The sequence below is a fragment of the Coregonus clupeaformis genome, chromosome 31, assembly GCF_020615455.1.
Source record: "Coregonus clupeaformis isolate EN_2021a chromosome 31, ASM2061545v1, whole genome shotgun sequence".
In the NCBI taxonomy this organism is placed as follows: Eukaryota; Metazoa; Chordata; class Actinopteri; order Salmoniformes; family Salmonidae; genus Coregonus; species Coregonus clupeaformis.
Genome location: NC_059222.1, coordinates 13,930,952 through 13,952,442, shown reverse-complemented (window position 1 = coordinate 13,952,442; position 21,491 = coordinate 13,930,952). Strand labels below are relative to the sequence as shown.

At 46.1% G+C, this 21,491-nt stretch overlaps 1 protein-coding gene across 2 annotated transcripts in view; it reads left to right on the top strand.

The window, feature by feature from the left end:
- tanc2b (tetratricopeptide repeat, ankyrin repeat and coiled-coil containing 2b) overlaps window positions 1–20,330 on the top strand; it is a 261,716-nt gene extending 241,386 nt beyond the window's left edge. For both annotated transcript variants that reach the window (XM_045209787.1, XM_045209788.1), the window contains 10 exons: window positions 5–98; window positions 3,847–3,980; window positions 10,438–10,561; window positions 10,896–11,071; window positions 11,320–11,452; window positions 12,384–12,413; window positions 13,665–13,756; window positions 15,821–15,967; window positions 16,211–16,311; window positions 16,557–20,330. In XM_045209787.1, coding sequence (XP_045065722.1) covers window positions 5–98; window positions 3,847–3,980; window positions 10,438–10,561; window positions 10,896–11,071; window positions 11,320–11,452; window positions 12,384–12,413; window positions 13,665–13,756; window positions 15,821–15,967; window positions 16,211–16,311; window positions 16,557–18,954 — 3,429 coding nt within the window. In that variant the 3' untranslated portion in view covers window positions 18,955–20,330. The remainder of the gene's footprint in view (window positions 1–4; window positions 99–3,846; window positions 3,981–10,437; window positions 10,562–10,895; window positions 11,072–11,319; window positions 11,453–12,383; window positions 12,414–13,664; window positions 13,757–15,820; window positions 15,968–16,210; window positions 16,312–16,556) is intronic.
- Window positions 20,331–21,491: the final 1,161 nt, after the last annotated feature.

Here is a 21,491-nt window from a genome sequence, read left to right as displayed (position 1 = left end):
CCAGATTGTGTCCTACCTGCTGGACCTGCCAGAGAAGGATGAGGAGGAGGTGGAACGTGCTCAGATTAACAACTTTGACACCCTGTGGGGAGAGACAGGTACGCTAAGGCCTCTCGTCATGTGCTTTTTAAAAAGGTCTTCAGATATAGAGATTCAGTTTTCAACTCCGCAAACTAGTTTTTTTTACCCTGTCCATTTTTACAGTGCTGTTTTCTTAGGGAGAATCATTACGTGTCCGTGGCTTTAGGTTTGATACTTGAATTCTAAGCCGATGCTTAGTCTGGGCTAAAGATAAGTTGTAGCGGCCACCAAAATGTGGATGGATGTCATGATTGCTTGCTTAAACATAGGAAGTGATGCTTGCTGTCTTGTTTATCACAAGGTTTTAGATCACTACACTTCGATAAAACATGATAATAAATTGTCTTCAATCAGACTAGTCATGACGGATTTGAGCAGACCCCTAGAGCGAGGGCTGCAGTGCAGATATGAGAAAGATTTGCTCTGCTGCTTCTGCGCCAGACAGAGGCTGACTGATGTCAGACAGTGCAGTGGTGTCATTGGAGCACAGACAGACAGGGCAGGGCAGAGCTCGGAGCTAGTCTCAGAGGGAGAGCAGAGGGGGGACCGGTCTGCTCTGGGGTGCTCAACAATGACTGTGTTATTTTATTTTTTAGATTTCTTACCTTTATTTAACTAGGCAAGTCAGTTAAGAACAAATTCTTATTTACAATGACGGCCTACACCGGCCAAACCTGGACGACGTTGGGCCAATTGTGCGCCGCCCTATGGGACTCCCAATCACGGCCGGTTGTGATACAGCCTGGAATCGAACCAGGGGGTCTGTAGTGACGCCTCAAGCACTGAGATGCAGTGCCTTAGACCGCTGTGCCACTCGGGAGCACTGAACATGTGGTTCCCACATGAGGATTGGAAAGATTGAGATAAATCAAGCTATTACTGTTAGAGCCTATTCTCTCTCTCAGTACTAATATGACTCAGTCAGTTAAGTCCATAGATGTTACTGTCTATCTACTGTCTGTCTGTCTACTGTCTGTTTACTGTCGGTCTACTGTTTATCTACCGATATCTACTGTCTGTCTGTCTACTCCCACTCTCCACTCTGTCTGCATACTAACAAATGACACACATAATGGCTGTAACTCTTATAATGATGTGCAACCAGAGGAAAAAAAAACTCTAGACCACCTTTACTCCAAACACAGAGACGTATACAAAGCTCTCCCTCGCCCTCCATTTGGCAAATCTGACCATAACTCTATCCTCCTGATTCCTGCTTATAAGCAAAAACTAAAGCAGGAAGCACCAGTGACTCGGTTAATAAAAAAGTGATCAGATGACGCAGATGCTAAGCTACTGGACTGTTTTGCTAGCACAGACTGGAACATGTTCCGGGATTCTTCGGAGGGCATTGAGGAGTACACCACATCAGTCACTGACTTCATCAATAAGTGCATCGATGACGTCATCCCCACAGTGACCGGACGTACATACCCCAACCAGAAGCCATGGACTACAGGCAACATCCGCACTGAGATAAAGGGTAGTGCTGCCGCTTTCAAGGAGCGGGACTCTAACCTGGACGCTTATAAGAAATCCCGCTATGCCCTCCGACGAACCATCAAACAGGCAAAGAGTCAATACAGGACTAAGATTGAATCGTACTACACCGGCTCTGATGCTCGCCGGATGTGGCAGGGCTTGAAAACGATGACAGACTACAAAAAGAAGCACAGCCGCGAGCTGCCCAGTGACACAAGCCTACCAGACGAGCTAAACCACTTCTATGCTCGCTTCGAGGCAAGCAACACTGAAGCATGCATGAGAGCACCAGCTGTTCCGGATGACTATGTGATCACGCTCTCCATAGCCGATGTGAGTAAGACTTTTAAGCAGGTCAACATTCACAAGGCTGCAGGGCCAGACGGATTACCAGGACGTGTACTCCGAGCATGTGCTGACCAACTGGCAAGTGTCTTCACCGACATTTTCAACATGTCCCTGACTGAGTCTGTAATACCAACATGTTTCAAGCAGACCACCATAGTCCCTGTGCCCAGGGACACTAAGATAACCTGCCTAAATGACTACCGACCCGTAGCACTGACGTCTGTAGCCATGAAGTGCTTTGAAAGGCTGGTCATGGCTCACATCAACACCATTATCCCAGAAACCCTAGACCCACTCCAATTTGCATACCGCACCTAACAGATCCACAGATGATGCAATCTAAATTGCACTCCACACTGCCCTTTCCCACCTGGACAAGAGGAACACCTACGTGAGAATGCTATTCATTGACTTAAGCTCAGCGTTCAACACCATAGTGCCCGCAAAGCTCATCACTAAGCTAAGGATCCTGGGACTAAACACCTCCCTCTGCAACTGGATGCTGGACTTCCTGATGGGCCGCCCCCAGGTGGTAAGGGTAGGTAACAACACATCTGCCACACTGATCCTCAACACGGGGGCCCCTCAGGGGTGCGTGCTCAGTCCCCTCCTGTACTCCCTGTTCACCCATGACTGCACGGCCAGGCACGACTCCAACACCATCATTAAGTTTGCAGACGACACAACAGTGGTAGGCCTGATCACCGACAACGATGAGACAGCCTATAGGGAGGATGTCAGAGACCTGGCCGTGTGGTGCCAGGATAACAACCTCTCCCTCAACGTGACAAAGGAGATGATTGTGGACTACAGGGGAAAAAAACATTCTCATCGACGGGGCTGTAGTGGAACAGGTTGAGAGCTTCAAGTTCCTTGGTGTCCACATCACCAACAAACGATCATGGTCCAAACACACCAAGACAGACGTGAAGAGGGCACGACAAAGCCTATTCCCCCTCAGGAGACTGAAAAGATTTGGCATGCGTCCTCAGATCCTCAAAAGGTTCTACAGCTGCACCATCGAGAGCATCCTGACTGGTTGCATCACTGCCTGGTATGGCAACTGCTCGGCCTCTGATCGCAAGGCACTACAGAGGGTAGTGCGTACGGCCCAGTACATCACTGGGGCCAAGCTTCCTGCCATCCAGGACCTCTATACCAGGCGGTATCAGAGGAAGGCCCACAAAATTGTCAAAGACTCCAGCCACCCTAGTCATAGACTGTTCTCTCTGCTACCGCACGGCAAGCGGTACTGGAGTGCCAAGTCTAGGTCCAAAAGGCTTCTCAACTGCTTCTACCCCCAAGCCATAAGACTCCTGAACAGCTAATCATGGCTACCCAGACTATTTGCACTGCCCCCCCCACCCCCACCCCATCTTTTTACGCTGCTGCTACTCTGTTAATTATTTATGCATAGTCACTTTAACTCTACCCACATGTACATATTACCTCAACTACCTCAACTAGACGGTGCCCCCGCACATTGACTCTGCACCGGTACCCCCCCTGTATATAGCCTCCCTACTGTTATTTTATTTTACTTCTGCTCTTTTTTCTCAACACTTTTTTGTTGTTGTTGTTTTATTTGACTTTTTATTAAGAAATAAAGGGCTGTAAGTAAGCATTTTACGGTAATGTCTACACCTGTTGTATTCGGCGCATGTGGCAAATACAATTTGATTTGATTTGATAAAGGTTAGTTATTTATTTTTTGAAGAGTTGTGTTGTATAACATGGCTGATCCCTGTGTGCCCCTCTACTCTCTGTCCTGTTGGGAACAATACTTGTATGACTCAATCAGATAAATGCGTAGACGTGACTGTCTACTCCCACAACACAATACGTTCTCTCCTTTCTCGCCTCCCTCTTTCGCTGTAAAATACTTGTGTTGTATAACATGGCTGATCCCTGTGTGTCCATCTCCTCTCCCTGTAGCTCTGACGGCAGCGGCAGGCCGGGGGAAGCTAGACGTCTGCAGACTACTGCTGGAGCAAGGAGCAGCTGTGGCTCAGCCCAACAGACGAGGCATCATACCCCTGTTCAGTGCTGTCCGACAGGGAAACTGGCAGGTGAGACTGAGTGCACCCTTTACAATGTACTACTTTTGACCTGGGCCCATAACACAAAACACTTCATATTAAAGGTAGACTCAGAAAAATGATGTTGCTACGAGCAGCACCGCAGATATTGCGATGAGCGAGATGCAAGACTTCGCTCTCACACAGCCACACACAGTATCTGCACATGTGCATGGGTTCGCTTCACGCTGTTAGAGCGTGGTAGGTACGGGTCCAAAACAGCTGAGAAGTTTAGCCTCGCGCTTCAATCCCTCCTGAGATGTGTGCAAACCTGGTGGCCAACTACAAGAAACGTCTGACCTCTGTGATTGCCAACAAGGGTTTTGCCACCAAGTACTAAGTCATGTTTTGCAGAGGGGTCAAATACTTATTTCCCTCATTAAAATGCAAATCAATTTATAACATTTTTGACATGCGTTTTTCTGGATTCTTTTGTTGTTATTCTGTCTCTCACTGTTCAAATAAACCTACCATTAAAATTATAGACTGATCATTTCTTTGTCAGTGGGCAAACGTACAAAATCAGCAGGGTATCAAATACTTTTTTCCCTCACTGTATAGACAGGTCTGTGCCTTTACAAATCATGTCCAATCAATTTAATTTATCACAGGTGGACTCCAATCAAGTTGTAGAACATCTCAAGGATGATCAATGGAAACAGGATGCACCTGAGTTCAATTTCGAGTCTCATAGCAAAGGGTCTGAATACTTATGTAAATAAGGTATTTCAGTTAATTTATTTTTTTACATTTGAAAATAATTCTAAAAACCGGTTTTCGCTTTGTCATTATGGGGTATTGTGTGTAGATTGCTGAGGAAAAAAAGTTGTTTAATCAATTTTAGAATATAGCTTTAACGTAACAAAATGTGGAAAAAGTCAATGGTTCTGAATATTTTCCGAAGGCACCGTGTATATATATATATACACACACACACACACACACACCAGACTCCGACATTGCTCATCCTAATATTAAAAATCCAGAAAAACGGATGTCAAAAATGTTATGAATTGATTTGCATTTTAATGAGGGAAATAAGTATTTGACCCCTCTGCAAAACATGACTTAGTACTTGGTGGCAAAACCTTTGTTGGCAATCACAGAGGTCAGACGTTTCTTGTAGTTGGCCACCAGGTTTGCACACATCTCAGGAGGGATTTTGTCCCACTCCACTTTGCAGATCTTCTCCAAGTCATTAAGGTTTCGAGGCTGACGTTTGGCAACTCGAACCTTCAGCTCCCTCCACAGATTTTCTATGGGATTAAGGTCTGGAGACTGGCTAGGCCACTCCAGGACCTTAATGTGCTTCTTCTTGAGCCACTCCTTTGTTGCCTTGGCCGTGTGATTTGGGTCATTGTCATGCTGAAATACCCATTCACGACCCATTTTCAATGCCCTGGCTGAGGGAAGGAGGTTCTCACCCAAGATTTGACGGTACATGGCCCTGTCCATCGTCCCTTTGATGCGGTGAAGTTGTCCTGTCCCCTTAGCAGAAAAACACCCCCAAAGCATAATGTTTCCACCTCTATGTCTGACGGTGGGGATGGTGTTCTTGGGGTCATAGGCAGCATTCCTTCTCCTCCAAACACGGCAAGTTGAGTTGATGCCAAAGAGCTCAATTTTGGTCTCATCTGACCACAACACTTTCACCCAGTTCTCCTCTGAATCATTCAGATGTTCATTGGCAAACTTCAGACAGGCCTGTATATGTGCTTTCTTGAGCAGGGGGACCTTGCGGGCGCTGCAGGATTTCAGTCCTTCACGGCGTAGTGTGTTACCAATTATTTTCTTGGTGACTATGGTCCCAGCTGCCTTGAGATCATTGACAAGATCCTCCCGCGTAGTTCTGGGCGGATTCCTCACCATTCTCATGATCATTGCAACTCCACGAGGTGAGATCTTGCATGGAGCCCCAGGCCGAGGGAGATTGACAGTTATTTTGTGTTTCTTCCATTTGCGAATAATCGCACCAACTGTTGTCACCTTCTCACCAAGCTGCTTGGCGATGGTTTTGTAGCCAATTCCAGCCTTGTGTAGGTCTACAATTTTGTCCCTGACATCCTTGGAGAGCTCTTTGGTCTTGGTCATGGTGGAGAGTTTGGAATCTGATTGATTGATTGCTTCTGTGGACAGGTGTCTTTTATACAGGTAACAAGCTGAGATTAGGAGCACTCCCTTTAAGAGTGTGCTTCTAATCTCAGCTCGTTACCTTTATAAAAGACACCTGGGAGCCAGAAATCTTTCTGATTGAGAGGGGGTCAAATACTTATTTCCCTCATTAAAATGCAAATCAATTTATAACTCTTTTGACATGCGTTTTTCTGGAATTTTTTTGTTGTATTCTGTATCTCACTGTTCAAATAAACCTACCATAAAATTATAGCCTGATCATTTCTTTGTCAGTGGGCAAACGTACAAAATCAGCAGGGGATCAAATACTTTTTTCCTTCACTGTATAAGGTCCCACAGTTAACAGTGCATGTCAGAGCAAAAACCAAGCCATGAGTTCGAAGAAATTGTCCGTAGAGCTCCGAGACAGGTTTGTGTCGAGGCACAGATCTGTGGAAGGGTACCAAAACATTTCTGCAGCATTGAAGGTCCCCAAGAACACAGTGGCCTCCATCATTCTTAAATGGAATAAGTTGGAACCACCAAGACTCTTCCTCACCAAGACTCTTCATTCTGACAGGGGTCTAGAGTTCCTCTGTGGAGATGGGAGAACCTTCCAGAAGGACAACCATCTCTGCAGCACTCCACCAATTAGGCCTTTATGGTAGAGTGGCCAGACGGAAGCCACTCCTCAGTAAAAGGCACATGACAGCCCGTTTGGAGTTTGCCAAAAGGCACCTAAAGAATCTCAGACCATGAGAAACAAGATTCTCTGGTCTGATGAAACCAAGATTGAACTCTTTGGCCTGAATGCAGGCGTCACGTCTGGAGGAAACTTGAAACCATCCCTATGGTGGTGGCAGCATCATGCTGAGGGGATGTTTTTCAGCGGCAGCGACTGGGAGACTAGTCAGGATCGAGGCAAAGATGAACGGTGCAAAGTACAGAGATATCCTTGATGAAATCCTGCTCCAGAGCACTCAGGACCTCACATTAAGGGCGAAGGTTCACCTTCCAACAGGACAACGACCCTAAGCACACAGCCAAGACAACGCAGGAGTGGCTTCGGGACAAGTCTCTGAATGTCCTTAAGTGGCCCACCCAGAGCCCGGACTTGAACCTGATCGAACATCTCTGGAGAGACCTGAAAATAGCTGTGCAGCGACGCTCCCCATCCAACCTGACAGAGCTTGAGAGGATCTGCAGCGAAGAATGGGAGAAACTCCCCAAAATACAGGTGTGCTAAGCTTGTAGCGTCATAACCAAGAAGACTCGAGGCTGTAACCGCTTCCCAAGGTGCTTCAACAAAGTACTGAGTAAAGGGTCTGAATACTTATGTAAATGTGATATTTCCGTTGTCACTATGGGGTATTGTGTGTAGATTAATGAGGGGAAAAAACAATGTAATCCATTTTAGAATAAGGCTGTAACGTAACAAAATCTGGAAAAAGTCAAGGGGTCTGAATACTTTCCGAATGCAGTGTGTGTGTGTGTGTGTGTGTGTTTGTATTTATCTACAGTACCAGTCAAAAGTTTGGACACACCTACTCATTCAAGGGTTTTTCTATATTTTTACTATTTTCTACATTGTAGAATAATAGTGAAGACATCAAAAGTATGAAATAACACATATGGAATAATGTAGTAACTAAATAAGTGTTAATCAAATCAAAATATATTTGAGATTCTTCAAATAGCCACCCTTTGCCTTGATGACAGCTTTGCACTCTCTTGGCATTCTTTCAACCAGCTTCACCTGGATGCTTTTCCAACAGTCTTGAAGGAGTTCCCACATATGCTGAGCACTTGCTGGCTGCTTTTCCTTCACTCTACCGTCCGACTCATCCTAAACCATCTCAATTGGGTTGATGTCGGGGGATTGTGGAGGCCAGGTCATCTGATGCAGCACTCCATTACTCTCCTTCTTGGTAAAAATACCCCTTACACAGCCTGGAGGTGTGTTGGGTCATTGTCCTGTTAAAAAACAAATGATAGTCCCACTAAGCCCAAACCAGATGGGATGGCGTATCGCTGCAGAATGCTGTGGTAGCCATGCTGGTTAAGTGTGCCTTTAATTCTAAATAAATCACAGACAGTGTCACCAGCAAAGCACCCCCACACTGTAACACCTCCTCCTCCATGCTTTATGGTGGGAACTACACATGCGGAGATCATCCGTTCACCCACAACGCGTCTCACAAAGACATGGCAGTTGGAACTAAAAATCTCTAATTTGGACTCATCAGACCAAAGGACAAATTTCCACCGGTCTAATGTCCATTGCTCGTGTTTCTTGGCCCAAGCAAGTCTCTTCTTCTTATTGGTGTCCTTTAGTAGTGGTTTCTTTGCAGCAATTCGACCATGAAGGCCTGATTCACGCAGTCTCCTCTGAACAGTTGATGTTGAGATGTGTCTGTTACTTGAACTCTGTGAAGCATTTATTTGGGCTGCAATCTGAGGTGCAGTTAACTCTAATGAACTAATCCTCTGCAGCATAGGTAACTCTGGGTCTTCCTTTCCTGTGGCAGTCCACAGGATTTGTGGGAACTCCTTCAAGACTGTTGGAAAAGCATTCCAGGTGAAGCTGGTTGAGAGAATGTCAAGTGTGAAAAGCTGTCATCAAGGCAAAGAGTGTCTACTTTGAAGAATCTCAAATATATAACATATTTTGATTTGTTTAACACTTTTTTTGTTTACTACATGAGTCCATACAGTTGAAGTCAGAAGTTTATATACACCTTAGCCAAATACATTTAAACTCAATTTTTCACAATTCCTGACATTTAATCGTAGTAAAAATTCCCTGTCTTAGGTCAGTTAGGATCACAACTTTATTTTAAGAATGTGAAATGTCAGAATAATAGCAGAGAGAACGATTTATTTCAGCTTTTATTTATTTCATCACATTCCCAGTGGGTCAGAAGTTTACATACACTCAATTAGTATTTGGTAGCATTGCCTTTAAATTGTTTAACTTGGGTCAAACGTTTCGGGTAGCCTTCCACAAGCTTCCCACAATAAGTTGGGTGAATTTTGGCCCATTCCTCCTGACAGAGCTGGTGTAACTGAGTCAGGTTTGTAGGCCTCCTTGCTCGCACACGCTTTTTCAGTTCTGCCCACACATTTTCTATAGGATTGAGGTCAGGGCTTTGTGATGGCCACTCCAATACCTTTACTTTGTTGTCCTTAAGCCATTTTGCCACAACTTTGGAAGTATGCTTGGGGTCATTGTCCATTTGGAAGACCCATTTGCGACCAAGCTTTAACTTCCTTTCAGGTTATGTCGATATAGGACTCGTTTTACTGTGGATATAGATACTTTTGTACCTGTTTCCTCCAGCATCTTCACAAGGTCCTTTGCTGTTGTTCTGGGATTGATTTGCACTTTTCGCACCAAAGTAGACTCATCTCTACGAGACTCCTTCCTGAGCGGTATGACAGCTGCGTGGTCCCATGGTGTTTATACTTGCATACTATTGTGTGTACAGATGAACGTGGTACCTTCAGGCGTTTGGAAATTGCTTCCAAGGATGAACCAGACTTGTGGAGGTCTACAATTTTTTTTCTGAGGTCTTGGCTGATTTCTTTTGATTTTTCCATGATTTCAAGCAAAGAGGCACTGAGTTTGAAGGTAGGCCTTGAAATTCATCCACAGGTACACCTCCAATTGACTCAAATGATGTCAATTAGCCTATCAGAAGCGTCTAAAGCCATGACATCATTTTCTGGAATTTTCCAAGCTGTTTAAAGGCACAGTCAACTTAGTGTATGTAAACTTCTGACCCACTGGAATTGTGATACAGTAAATTATAAGTGAAATAATCTGTCTGTAAACAATTGTTGGAAAAATGACTTGTGTCATGCACAAAGTAGATGTCCTAACCGACTTGCCAAAACTATAGTTTGTTAACAGGAAATGTGTGGAGTGGTTGAAAAACAAGTTTTAATGACTCCAACCTAAGTGTATGTAAACTTCTGACTTCCAACTGTATGTGTTATTTCATACTTTTGATGTCTTCACTATTATTCTACAATGTAAAAAATAGTAAAAATAAAGAAAAACCCTTGAATGAGTAGGTGTGTCCAAACTTTTGACTGGTAGTGTATGTGTGCATATGTATGTGTATATATGTATGTGTGGATGATGGGATGTATAGACATTATGGATAGTATATGGATAGAATATGTGGTGTATCTGAAGAATGTGTAGGATAGAATAGTATATGTACAGCAATAGTTGAATAGGGTGGCCTTGACAACAATACAGCATACGGCAATGTTGACAAAAACAGACAGTTGTGTGCTGGATGGTAACGATAGTGTTGTCCTCTCTCAGATCGTGGACCTGCTCCTTACTCACGGAGCAGACGTGAACCTGGCTGACAAGCAGAGCCGAACCCCTCTGATGATGGCTGCATCAGAGGGTCACCTGGGCACTGTGGAGTTCCTACTGGCACAGGGTGAGGGTCAGGAGGAAGAAAACAACATCCACTCATGTCATTGTCATTTACGTTATCTTTGACCTGCTGTCCTTTCATCCTTTTAATTATATACCTCAAACTCTCAATTACTTTTTCTACATCATTATTTTGTTAAATACAATCACCAAAGCATTGATGGTACTTTATTTTACCAATTGACCTTTGACTCCCAATGCTGGCCTCTAACCCCTGACCCCTCTGATCCCCCTGACCCCTCTGATCCCCCTGACCCCTCTGATCCCCCTGACCCCTCTGATCCCCCTGACCCCTCTGATCCCCCTGACCCCTCTGATCCCCCTGACCCCTCTGCCAGGTGCGTCCCTGTCTCTGATGGACAAGGAGGGGTTAACGGCTCTGAGCTGGGCGTGTCTGAAGGGACACCTGCCCGTGGTGCGCTGTCTGGTGGAGCAGGGGGCTGCTACGGACCATGCTGATAAGAACGGACGCACGCCCCTCGACCTGGCCGCCTTCTACGGGGACTCCGAGGTGGTGAGTGGATGGACAACATTAGGAACAAAAGAGACACACTTGTATTATATGTCTTTTGTCTATCCCGATGTGTTCAAGTATACTGTATGTTCAAGTATAATTATATTTGTGTATATTTTGCTAGCAGTAACTCTCCCAAATTGTAGTACCATCCTATGATTCTACTCTAATGAAGATCATTTTAATCACTACATTTCTCCCTCCTCCCTCCTGTTCCCCCCTCCCCCTTCTGCTGTCTGTCCTCTCAGGTCCAGTTTCTAGTGGACCAGGGGGCGATTATAGAGCATGTGGACTACAGTGGGATGCGTCCTCTGGACCGGGCCGTGGGCTGCAGGAACACCTCCGTGGTGGTTGCCCTGCTCAAGAAGGGAGCAAAGATAGGTATGGAGAATGGACTTAGTGTTAGACTGAAAGCCAATAGAATTTGGGCAGGGGCTGTCCCAAATGGCACCCAATGGGCCCTGGTCAAAAGTAGTGCACTATGTGGGGAATAGGGTGCCATTCGAGACGCAGGCAGGATTTGTAGACAGTGAATGAAATACCTCTCCTGGAAAATAACCCCCATCTCTCCACAGTGCAACAGTTTGGATATTTTGGCTGTTGACAGTTTAAATTTTTTTAACTATCCATGCATACAGTAGGATGACACAGCAATACAGAATCTGTGTCCTAAATAGCAACCTATTTCTTATTTAGTGCACTACTTTTGACCAGAAGTCTCTTTGGCGCTGAGCTAACAGCTAAACCCCCACTGCTACTGTATGTCCCCCCCACCCTGCTGCTGCTGCTGAACCATACTGCAGCTTTTCTCTGTTCTCTCTGGCTAGTCACTCCTCAGATCTTTATGTGTATCTTTGTTGTACTACTGTTAGTGTCTCCTGTATTCTTTCTCTTTCATGTTGTCTCTCTGTCTCTTCCTCTCTCTCAGCTCTCTGGTTCTTTCTTTCTTTCTTCCTTGTTCTTTCTTTATCTATAGTTCTTTTTTTCTATCTCTCTCTCTGCTCTCTCGACAGGTGGTTAGCACTGGCAGTATGTTTTTTTCTTCCTGTGTCTCTTTTTTCTTTCCGCTGGGGCACTTATCCCCGCTTCTCACTGCTGCTTTTTTCTGTTCCTTCTCTCACTCTTCATCTTCCACCACCTCCTTTTTCTCTTTCTCTTTTCTTCCACTCGCCCTCTCTCTCCCACGCACCTTTTTCTGTTTTTTCTTCTTTGATTACTCTGGCCCACTGCTCGCCGCTCCCCCCCCCCAACACTCACTTCCTCCCTCGCTCATGACCTCTCCCCCTCCCCCCTGATCTCTCTGCGGTACCAGGATGTCAGACGCTGCCCAGTCGGCCCAGAGGTAATCCCAAGGCTGTCGACATCTCACCCCAGCAGGCATTTTGACAGCCCTATCTCCTCTTTCTGTGTTGTCTCTGTGTCGTTATGGTCTAAGTGTCAGCAGGCCAGCTTAGCTACAAACCCCATGCTGAGAAATAACACTCAGGTATTACTATTAGCACTGAGGCCAGGATTCAATCCGATCGCAGGTTATAGGCATTGCAGCTTTTAAAGTCAATGTTCCCGCATTCGTGGAGATCCCGTTCACGGTAAACACTGCATATGTTGGCTCAGTCATAAATTGCCTTTAAAAGCTGCAATGCCTATAACCCGTGATCAGATTGAATCCCAGCCTGACAGAGATATCTATAACTATAACTTGGACTGGTTTTATTTAGAGGTAGATGTTCACATTCCAGTTGGTTATCATATGACAGCATGCCCAGCCTCCAGCATACTACATTGTATCAAGGTGTTTTTTTATTTCCATCACACAGATGCATGATGAACCCCTCCTATACCTTCACTTGGTAATGATCACCAGGGGAACTGCATGCGTCTGTAATGCCTTTTCTCCACTATCCACAGTTCAGATGATTCTACTGTGCATTGTTCATCCTTCTGAAACATTCCTCAGTGTCAGCTAGGCCAGTCAGAAGTCCTGTTCCTACCTACTTCCTCTACCGTTGCCTCACCCTTGCCCTGGTCTGCAGAGCTCTTCTGTGTACTGCTTGCCTAGCTGCTATGAGTCTTCTCGTCATGCAAGAAGCCCACCAACCTTGTCCTCATCTCTCTAGTCTCTGTGTAAACGGGTTTCAAGTATTGCTGTCCGCAGAGAGATACTGTATGACAAGCTATCCTGATTAGGTTAATTGTCTTGCGTCAGAGTGCGATGATTCCGCCTGCACTGACTGGCGCGTAGGAGTGACGCCACCTGATGTAAGACAATTAGATTGGAAGTGACTCAGCCTTTACCAGCCACATAATTTTAGTATTTTGATATCTTTCATATTTCTACCCTTTTGGCTGGGATGTTGTCCCTACAGTGTACTTACTCCTCTACCTAGATCAATAGACTTTAGAAAGAGAATAGCTTAATTTCCTCTGCGGCGGACAGACATCTGCCTAGCTCTGTCATTCCTGCCATTTTGTTTGTTGTTCACATCAGTTGTTGTTGTGTGTTTACTGTGACTCCAAAACAACTCCTACATTCCTCTTATTTTATCTTTCCCTGCTTCTCTCACTCCTTTCTTTCTCATCCTGTGTTGTTCAGGTCCAGCCACGTGGGCCATGGCTACCTCCAAACCTGACATCATGATCACCCTACTGAGCAAGCTGATTGAGGAGGGAGACAGCTTCTATAAGGTGAGATCAGGAAGCCCTACCCGAATCTGAGGAAGGACTGTCACCTATTTATGGAAAATATTAATACATACTGTATAAGAAAGAAAATATCTATACATCAAAGAAATACAATTTGATCTAATTAAACTGTGATTATTTTATTTTTTTTACACATTTTTATTACAGATTTAGTTATCCACAAGTACTATACAACTTTTTTTGTTTTAATGGTCAATAAGACCTACAGTTGAAGTCAGAAGTTTACATACACTTAGGTTGGAGTCATTAAAACTTGTTTTTCAACCACTCCACAAATGTCTTGTTAACAAACTATAGTTTTGGCAAGTCGGTTAAGACATCTACTTTGTGCATGACACAAGTAATTTTTCCAACAACTGTTTACAGACAGATTATTTCACTTATAATTCACTGTATCACAATTCCATTGGGTCAGAAGTTTACATACACTGAGTTGACTGTGCCTTTAAACAGCTTGGAAAATTCCAGAAAATGATGTCATGGCGTTAGAAGCTTCTGATAGGTTAATTTACATCATTTGAGACAATTGGAGGTGTACCTGTGGATGTATTTCAAGGCCTACCTTCAAACTCAGTGCCTCATTGCTTAACATCATGGGAAAATCAAAAGAAATCAGCCAAGACCTCAGAAAAAAAAGTGTAGACCTCCACAAGTCTGGGTCATCCTTGGGAGCAATTTCCAAACATCTGAAGGTACCACGTTCATCTGTACAAACAATAGTACGCAAGTATAAACACCATGGGACCACGCAGCCGTCATACCGCTCAGGAAGGAGACGCGTTCTGTCTCCTAGAGATGAACGTACTTTGGTGCGAAAAGTGCAAATCAATCCCAGAACAACAGCAAAGGACCTTGTGAAGATGCTGGAGGAAACAGATACAAAAGTATCTATATCCACAGTAAAACGAGTCCTATATCGACATAGCCTGAAAGGCCGCTCAGCAAGGAAGAAGCCACTGCTCCAAAACCACCATAAAAAAGCCAGACTACGGTTTGCAACTGCACATGGGGACAAAGATCGTACTTTTTTGAGAAATGTCCTCTGGTCTGATGAAACAAAAATAGAACTGTTTGGCCATAATGACAATTGTTATGTTTGTAGGAAAAAGGGTGTGGCTTGTAAGCCGAAGAAAACTATCCCAACCGTGAAGCAGGTGGGTGGCAGCATCATGCTGTGGGGGTGCTTTGCTGCAGGAGGGACTGGTGCACTTCACAAAATAGATGGCATCATGAGGAACGAAAGTTATGTGGATATATTGAAGCAACATCTCAAGACATCAGTCAGGAAGTTAAAGCTTGGTCGCAAATGGGTCTTCCAAATGGACAATGACCCCAAGCATACTTCCAAAGTTGTGGCAAAATGGCTTAAGGACAACAAAGTCAAGGTATTGGGCGGCACACAATTGGTCCAGCGTCGTCCAAGGTAGGGGAGGGTTTGGCCGGCAGGGATGTTGGTTCGTTTCCCACAGGGGGCCAGTATGACAAAAAAACTAAACAAACAAAAAAACATGTATGCATTCACTAACTGTAAGTCGCTCTGGATAAGAGCGTCTGCTAAATGACTAAAATGTAAATGTATTGGAGTGGCCATCACAAAGCCCTGACCTCAATCCTATAGAAAATTTGTCGACAGAACTGAAAAAGCGTTTGCGAGCAAGGAGGCCTACAAACCTGACTCAGTTACACCAGCTCTGTCAGGAGGAATGGGCCAACATTCACCTAATTTATTGTGGGAAGCTTGTGGAAGGCTACCCGAAACGTTTGACCCAAGTTAAACAATTTAAAGGCAATACTACCAAATACTAATTGAGTGTATGTAAACTTCTGACCCACTGGGAATGTGATGAAAGAAATAAAAGCTGAAATAAATCACTCTCTACAATTATTCTGACATTTCACCTTCTTAAAATAAAGTTGTGATCCTAACTGACCTAAGACAGGGAATTTTTACTAGGATTAAATGTCAGGAATTGTGAATGTAAACTTCCGACTTCAACTGTATATGTTGTCTGTCTTGTATGTTGTGTGTGTCGGTGTGTTCAAAAGAAAGGGAAAGTGAAGGAGGCAGCGCAGCGGTATCAGTACGCCATCAAAAAGTTCCCCCGTGAAGGCTTCAGTGAGGACCTCAAGACTTTCAGGGAGCTCAAAGTGTCCATCTTCCTCAATCTGTCCCGATGTAGGAGGAAAATGAACGTGAGTTGGTGGGCTCTGACCATGGATGCATCACAAATGGCACCCTATTCCCTATATAGTGCCTTACTTTTGACAAGAGCCCTGTGGGCCATCTATATTATATTATCTATATGTAATAGTGCAAAGTATGGTAATAGTATAGGTGATATGCATTATAGTACTGTACCTATAATATTACCTCTATTTTACCTCAGTAATTATTTGTAAGTTTCTGACTCATGGATCACTTGTTATTGCTCTCAGGACTTTGGGATGGCTGAGGAGTTTGCTACAAAGGCGCTTGAATTGAAACCAAAATCCTACGAAGCGTACTATGCCAGAGCCCGTGCCAAGCGTAGCAGCAGGTATTTATTTCCCCTGCACATCCCTGCTATCCATCTACTGTAGAATAGTTTACATATTCCGCTTCGTTTTCTTATCTTCTTCAGTCTCTCATTAAACAGTTTTCCTCCTTTTTTGACCAATTGATTTAAAATTAGTTCATTTTCACAGCAGTTTTAAAAATACAATACAATCATTCCATGTAAGTATATAAACCTTTCCTCATTTCCAACCCTGTCATATCTTTCCTTATTGTCTGGATCTGTAGGCAGTTCCCTGAGGCCTTGGAGGACCTGAATGAAGCCATGAAGCAGAGCCCCAACAACCGTGAGATCCAGCGCCTCCTGCAGCGGGTAGAGGAGGAGTGTCGTCAGCTCACCCAGGAGGAGGAGGACGCACAGAAGCTGGAGCCTCCCCCGTCTCCTCCCCCATCGCCTCCCCCAGAGGAGGGGGAGGAGGAGGCGATGACCCTGTCCTCCCTCCCCCTCCCCCTGGAGCTCCCCCCTCCCCCAGAGCCTCGGCTGGAGGACATGGAGCCGGTCCAGGATCTGTTTGAGGACGAGGACTATCTGGAGCTGGAGGCCATGTCTATGGGGAGTATGAGTTCTATGGGTCTGGCCCTCGAGAGGGAGCCCCGCTCCAACCCCTCCAGTCTGCCTATCATCCAGAGCCCACCTCTCTCTCCGACCAACCACCACCACCCCTACCATCACCAGGACCAGGCCTACCTGTCAGGGGGCTCCACCATGGGCCAGGCTTACGACTATGGCCACCCCAGCCCCACCTCCATGTCCTCCCCCGGCAGCCAGAACTACCAGCCGCCATCGCCCCCCTCCCTCTCCCCCACGCACCACAACTCCCACTACCGACACAGCCCTCCGCAGACCTCCCCGGTGCACCAGACCACCTACCACTTCAGCCCCCCGCCCATGGGAGGCAATGGAGGAGGGGGGCAGGGGACGGACCACGGATACCAGAGCCCCCCGCTCTCCCCCCTGCGTCGGGGTGGGGTACAAAGCCAGTACAGAGCCAGCCCCCCGGTGGAGAGTGTGTGTCTGTACAGGTCCCAGTCAGGCTCTCCGGTGCGCTACCAGCAGGAGCAGCCTCCCCTGTCCAAGATGAGCAGCCAGAGGTCCTTCCAGCTGAGCTCACAGCCCTCCCTGCACCACCAGGCCTCCCTGCACCACCAGGCCTCCCAGCACCATGACACCCTCCAGACACACCAGCACCACCAGGTCTCCCAACTGCACCACCAGGTCTCCCAACAGCACCACCAGGTCTCCCAACAGAACTCCCAACAGCACCACCAGGCCCAACTACACCACCAGGCCTCCCTGCACCACCAGGCCCAACAGCACCAGGCCCAACAGCACCACCAGGCCCAACAGCACCACCAGGGCCTGCGCCTCCAGCCCTCCATGGCCCAGATTGTTCGCACCAACCAGCCCAGCAACGCATACGGCCAGATGGGCCACCCCACGCGCTACCAGGGGGGCTCCATGGACGTGCCGATGGAGAGCCAGAGCCGATTGATGTACCAGCCCTCCCTGGATGGTCGCTCCATGCCCCAGTCCAGCCTATCAGCTGGGGCCCTCTGTCAGCACGGGGGCCGAGGAGGGGTCATAGAGGGACTGATGAAGGATGAGCTACCCCAGCGCCCCTCCTCTGCCTACCGTGCCAGCAGTGGGGGGGGACAAGGGGGCCAGGTCCAGGGGGGGGTCCGCTACAGCCAGACCCCCCAGATTAGCCGCAGCCAGTCAGCCGCCTACTACCCTGTCGCCAAGCACGAGCTGGAGCGCCAGAACAGTGCCATGCCCCAGTGCCAGCTGGGATCGCCAGAGATCGGCCACATGGTGAGGCGGCCCATCAGTGCCATTACCCCAGAGATCAAACCGCACATGTCCACTCCGCGGCCCCTCATCCACTCCCAGAGCGTGGGCCTCCGCTTCTCCCCCTCCAGCAACAACATCTCCATGGGGGGCTCCAGCTGTAATCTAGCCCCAGGCTTCAGGCCTTCCTCTTCCGTCCAGGGGATGGAGATCCCGCTACAGGTGGCCTACGAGGGCTACGAGGAGTACGAGCACTCCTGTAACGATGACATCTCCCCAGTCTCGCCCGCCCAGGGAGGTGGTGGGGGGCTGTACCAGGGCGAGGGCACCCGCTCACGGACCACGCCCTTTATGGGCATCATAGACAAGACGGCGCGGACTCACCAGACTCAGTACCTGCAGCAGCCCTCCTCCCAGCGGCCCTGGGCCATGACCTCCATGGACTCTGGCATCAGCCCCACGTCGCCCGGCCAGCTGGTCCAGCAGGGCTCGTCCTACAGCCCCCCCACCTCGCTGGGGAACATCGCCTACTACAACAAGACTAACAACGCCCAGAACGGACAACTCCTGGAGGAGGACTACTACCCACAGCAGCAGCAGTCATCCCTGGGCAAGCTGGCCAACGGCAGCTCCCGGGGCGGAGGAGGGGACATCCTGGAGAGGGTGAGCCAGGTGCCCACCTATCCAGACGTGAAGGTGGCCAGGACTCTGCCCGTAGCTCAGGCCTACCAAGACAACATGTACCGACAGCTCTCCCGTGATATGTCCCGTGACTCTAGGCAGGGTCCAACCTCCCCCATCAAACCAAAGAGACCTTTCGTGGAGTCGAATGTGTGAATGTCCAGTCCACAGCCGGACTGAGCGTGTGAGTGGGAGGGGAAGAAAGGGGGAGGGGGAAGTTGAGTTGGGCTGGTGACCTTGTCTGACATTGATGAGGAACACATAATACAAAGACAGAGTACAGCCCCACTCACACAGAAAGCAGTGTCTACAATAGGCACACACTGGCGGTAGGAGTCATACAGTACATAGATACTAAATACTAACACGTGAGAGATTGTACTATTTTGTTGTTAAACTTCAACTCTGCACACATAGAAATAGAAAGATATGTCATTGAAAGGTGATGACAGGGCCAGTGCTGATCACACCCAGGGTCAGAGGCCCTAACACTTTTATAGGGGGGTGTGTGGCACAACTTTCTCCCCATTTGGGGAGGTCTTGTGTGGGGTGGTGAGAGTGAAACTGGGGGCCCTTACCTTACTGTACCTGTGGACTCTCTAACCATCTACCATCTTCTATCCTTAAAATACAAAGTGTGCACTTATTCAAGGTTGCTAGACTCTCTGTAATACAATACTAATATGTTCAATACTGTAAATGGAAATTACAACTTGACAGTGCTTAGAGAAAAAAAGTATAATATTTATTATTAAGCTATATACGTATAAAAACATAACATAGTTTGCATTTGGATTGTATTTCTGTTTTGCCATGTTGTTAGCCTTTTGTCCTAATAGTCATGCAACGACAGGTTTTGAAGATTTATGCTGCATTCATGACATGTCGGCCAGGGAAACTGATATTTCCGACTTGGAAACTCATTGTAGAAAAATGATACCCGACTTTCCGACTTGGAAACTATCAGAATCAACCAAGATGAAGCTCTACGCAAATAACTTATGATAATTTCAACTCTGAAATAGGAAGTTCCGACAAGCACATGAACGCCCCACAATTAGGGCAGGGGGTGAGGGACATTTACAAACCTTAAATTACTCAATGTCAAATGTTATTTTCGTATTTTTCGAAATATTAGGTTTGTTATGTTATATTTGTGGTATTTTCACTCAAACATACCACATAATGTTGCCTTTCATTTGAAGTTCAATTGTTACTGCCATGGCCTTCTACAAACATCCTCTAGAGAATAGTTCAACCAATAAACTACTCCTAATACTTACGCTGCGTTGTACTTGTTGAATGTTATTTGTCTTTCTTCCAACTAGGATAACTTTGCAGTGTTTAAAGGGGTATAAGAGGTTTAGTTTTGTGAAATATATTAATTTGTTCATTGATCCATTATTATGCATAAATCATTGTCATTAGTTTGAGGACAGAGAAAGTCATACAAATACCAAAGTTTGGAGATGTCCCCCTTCTGAAGTTCCTGGTAATAAAAGTATATATATATATATATATATATATATATATATATAAAAAGAAACTAAAATCATATACAGAATATAATAATGTGAGGAATATTTGAAGTTTTCTTTGTAATTACCCCGTGTATATAGAGTGGCTTGCGAAAGTATTCACCCCCCTTGGCATTTTTCCTATTTTGTTGCCTTACAACCTGGAATTAAAATGGATTTTTGGGGGGTTTGTATCATTTGATTTCCACGAATGGTCTCTTTGGTTTAGACCACTGCGCTACTCGGGAGGCCATTCCTTCAATTCTGACCAGTTTTCCAGTCCCCACCACCATGCTTTACTGTCCCCACCACCATGCTTTACTGTGGGGATGGTGTTCTCGGGGTGATGAGAGGTGTTGGGTTTGCGCCAGACATAGCGTTTTCCTTGATGGCCAAAAAGCTCAATTTTAGTCTCATCTGACCAGAGTACCTTCTTCCATATGTTTGGGGAGTCTCCCACATGCCTCCACCTGCTTCTTTTTTTCTTTAAGCAATAGCTTTGGCCAGTCTTCCGTAAAGCCCAGCTCTGTGGAGTGTACGGCTTAAAGTGGTCCTATGGACAGATACTCCGATCTCCGCTGTGGAGCTTTGCAGCTCCTTCAGGGTTATCTTTGGTCTCTTTGTTGCCTCTCTGATTAATGCCCTCCTTGCCTGGTCTGTGAGTTTTGGTGGGCGGCCCTCTTTTGGCAGGTTTGTTGTGGTGCCATATTCTTTCCATTTTCTAGTAATGGATTTAATGGTGCTCCGTGGGATGTTCAAAGTTTCAGATATTTTTTTATAACCCAACCCTGATCTGTACTTCTCCACAACTTTGTCCCTGACCTGTTTGGAGAGCTCCTTTCCTTCATGGTGCTGCTTGCTTGGTGGTGCCCCTTGCTTAGTGTTGTTGCAGACTCTGGGGCCTTTCAGAACAGGTGTATATATACTGAGATCATGTGACAGGTCATGTGACACTTAGATTGCACACAGGTGGACTTTATTGAACTAATTATGTGACTTCAAAAGGTAACTGGTTGCACCAGATCTTATTTAGGGGCTTCATAACACCACTTTTCCGTTATTTATTTTGTAGAATGTTTTTTAATGAGTTATTTCACTTCACCAATTTGGACTATTTTGTGTATGTCCATTACATGAAATCCAAATAAAAATCAATTTAAATTACAGGTTGTAATG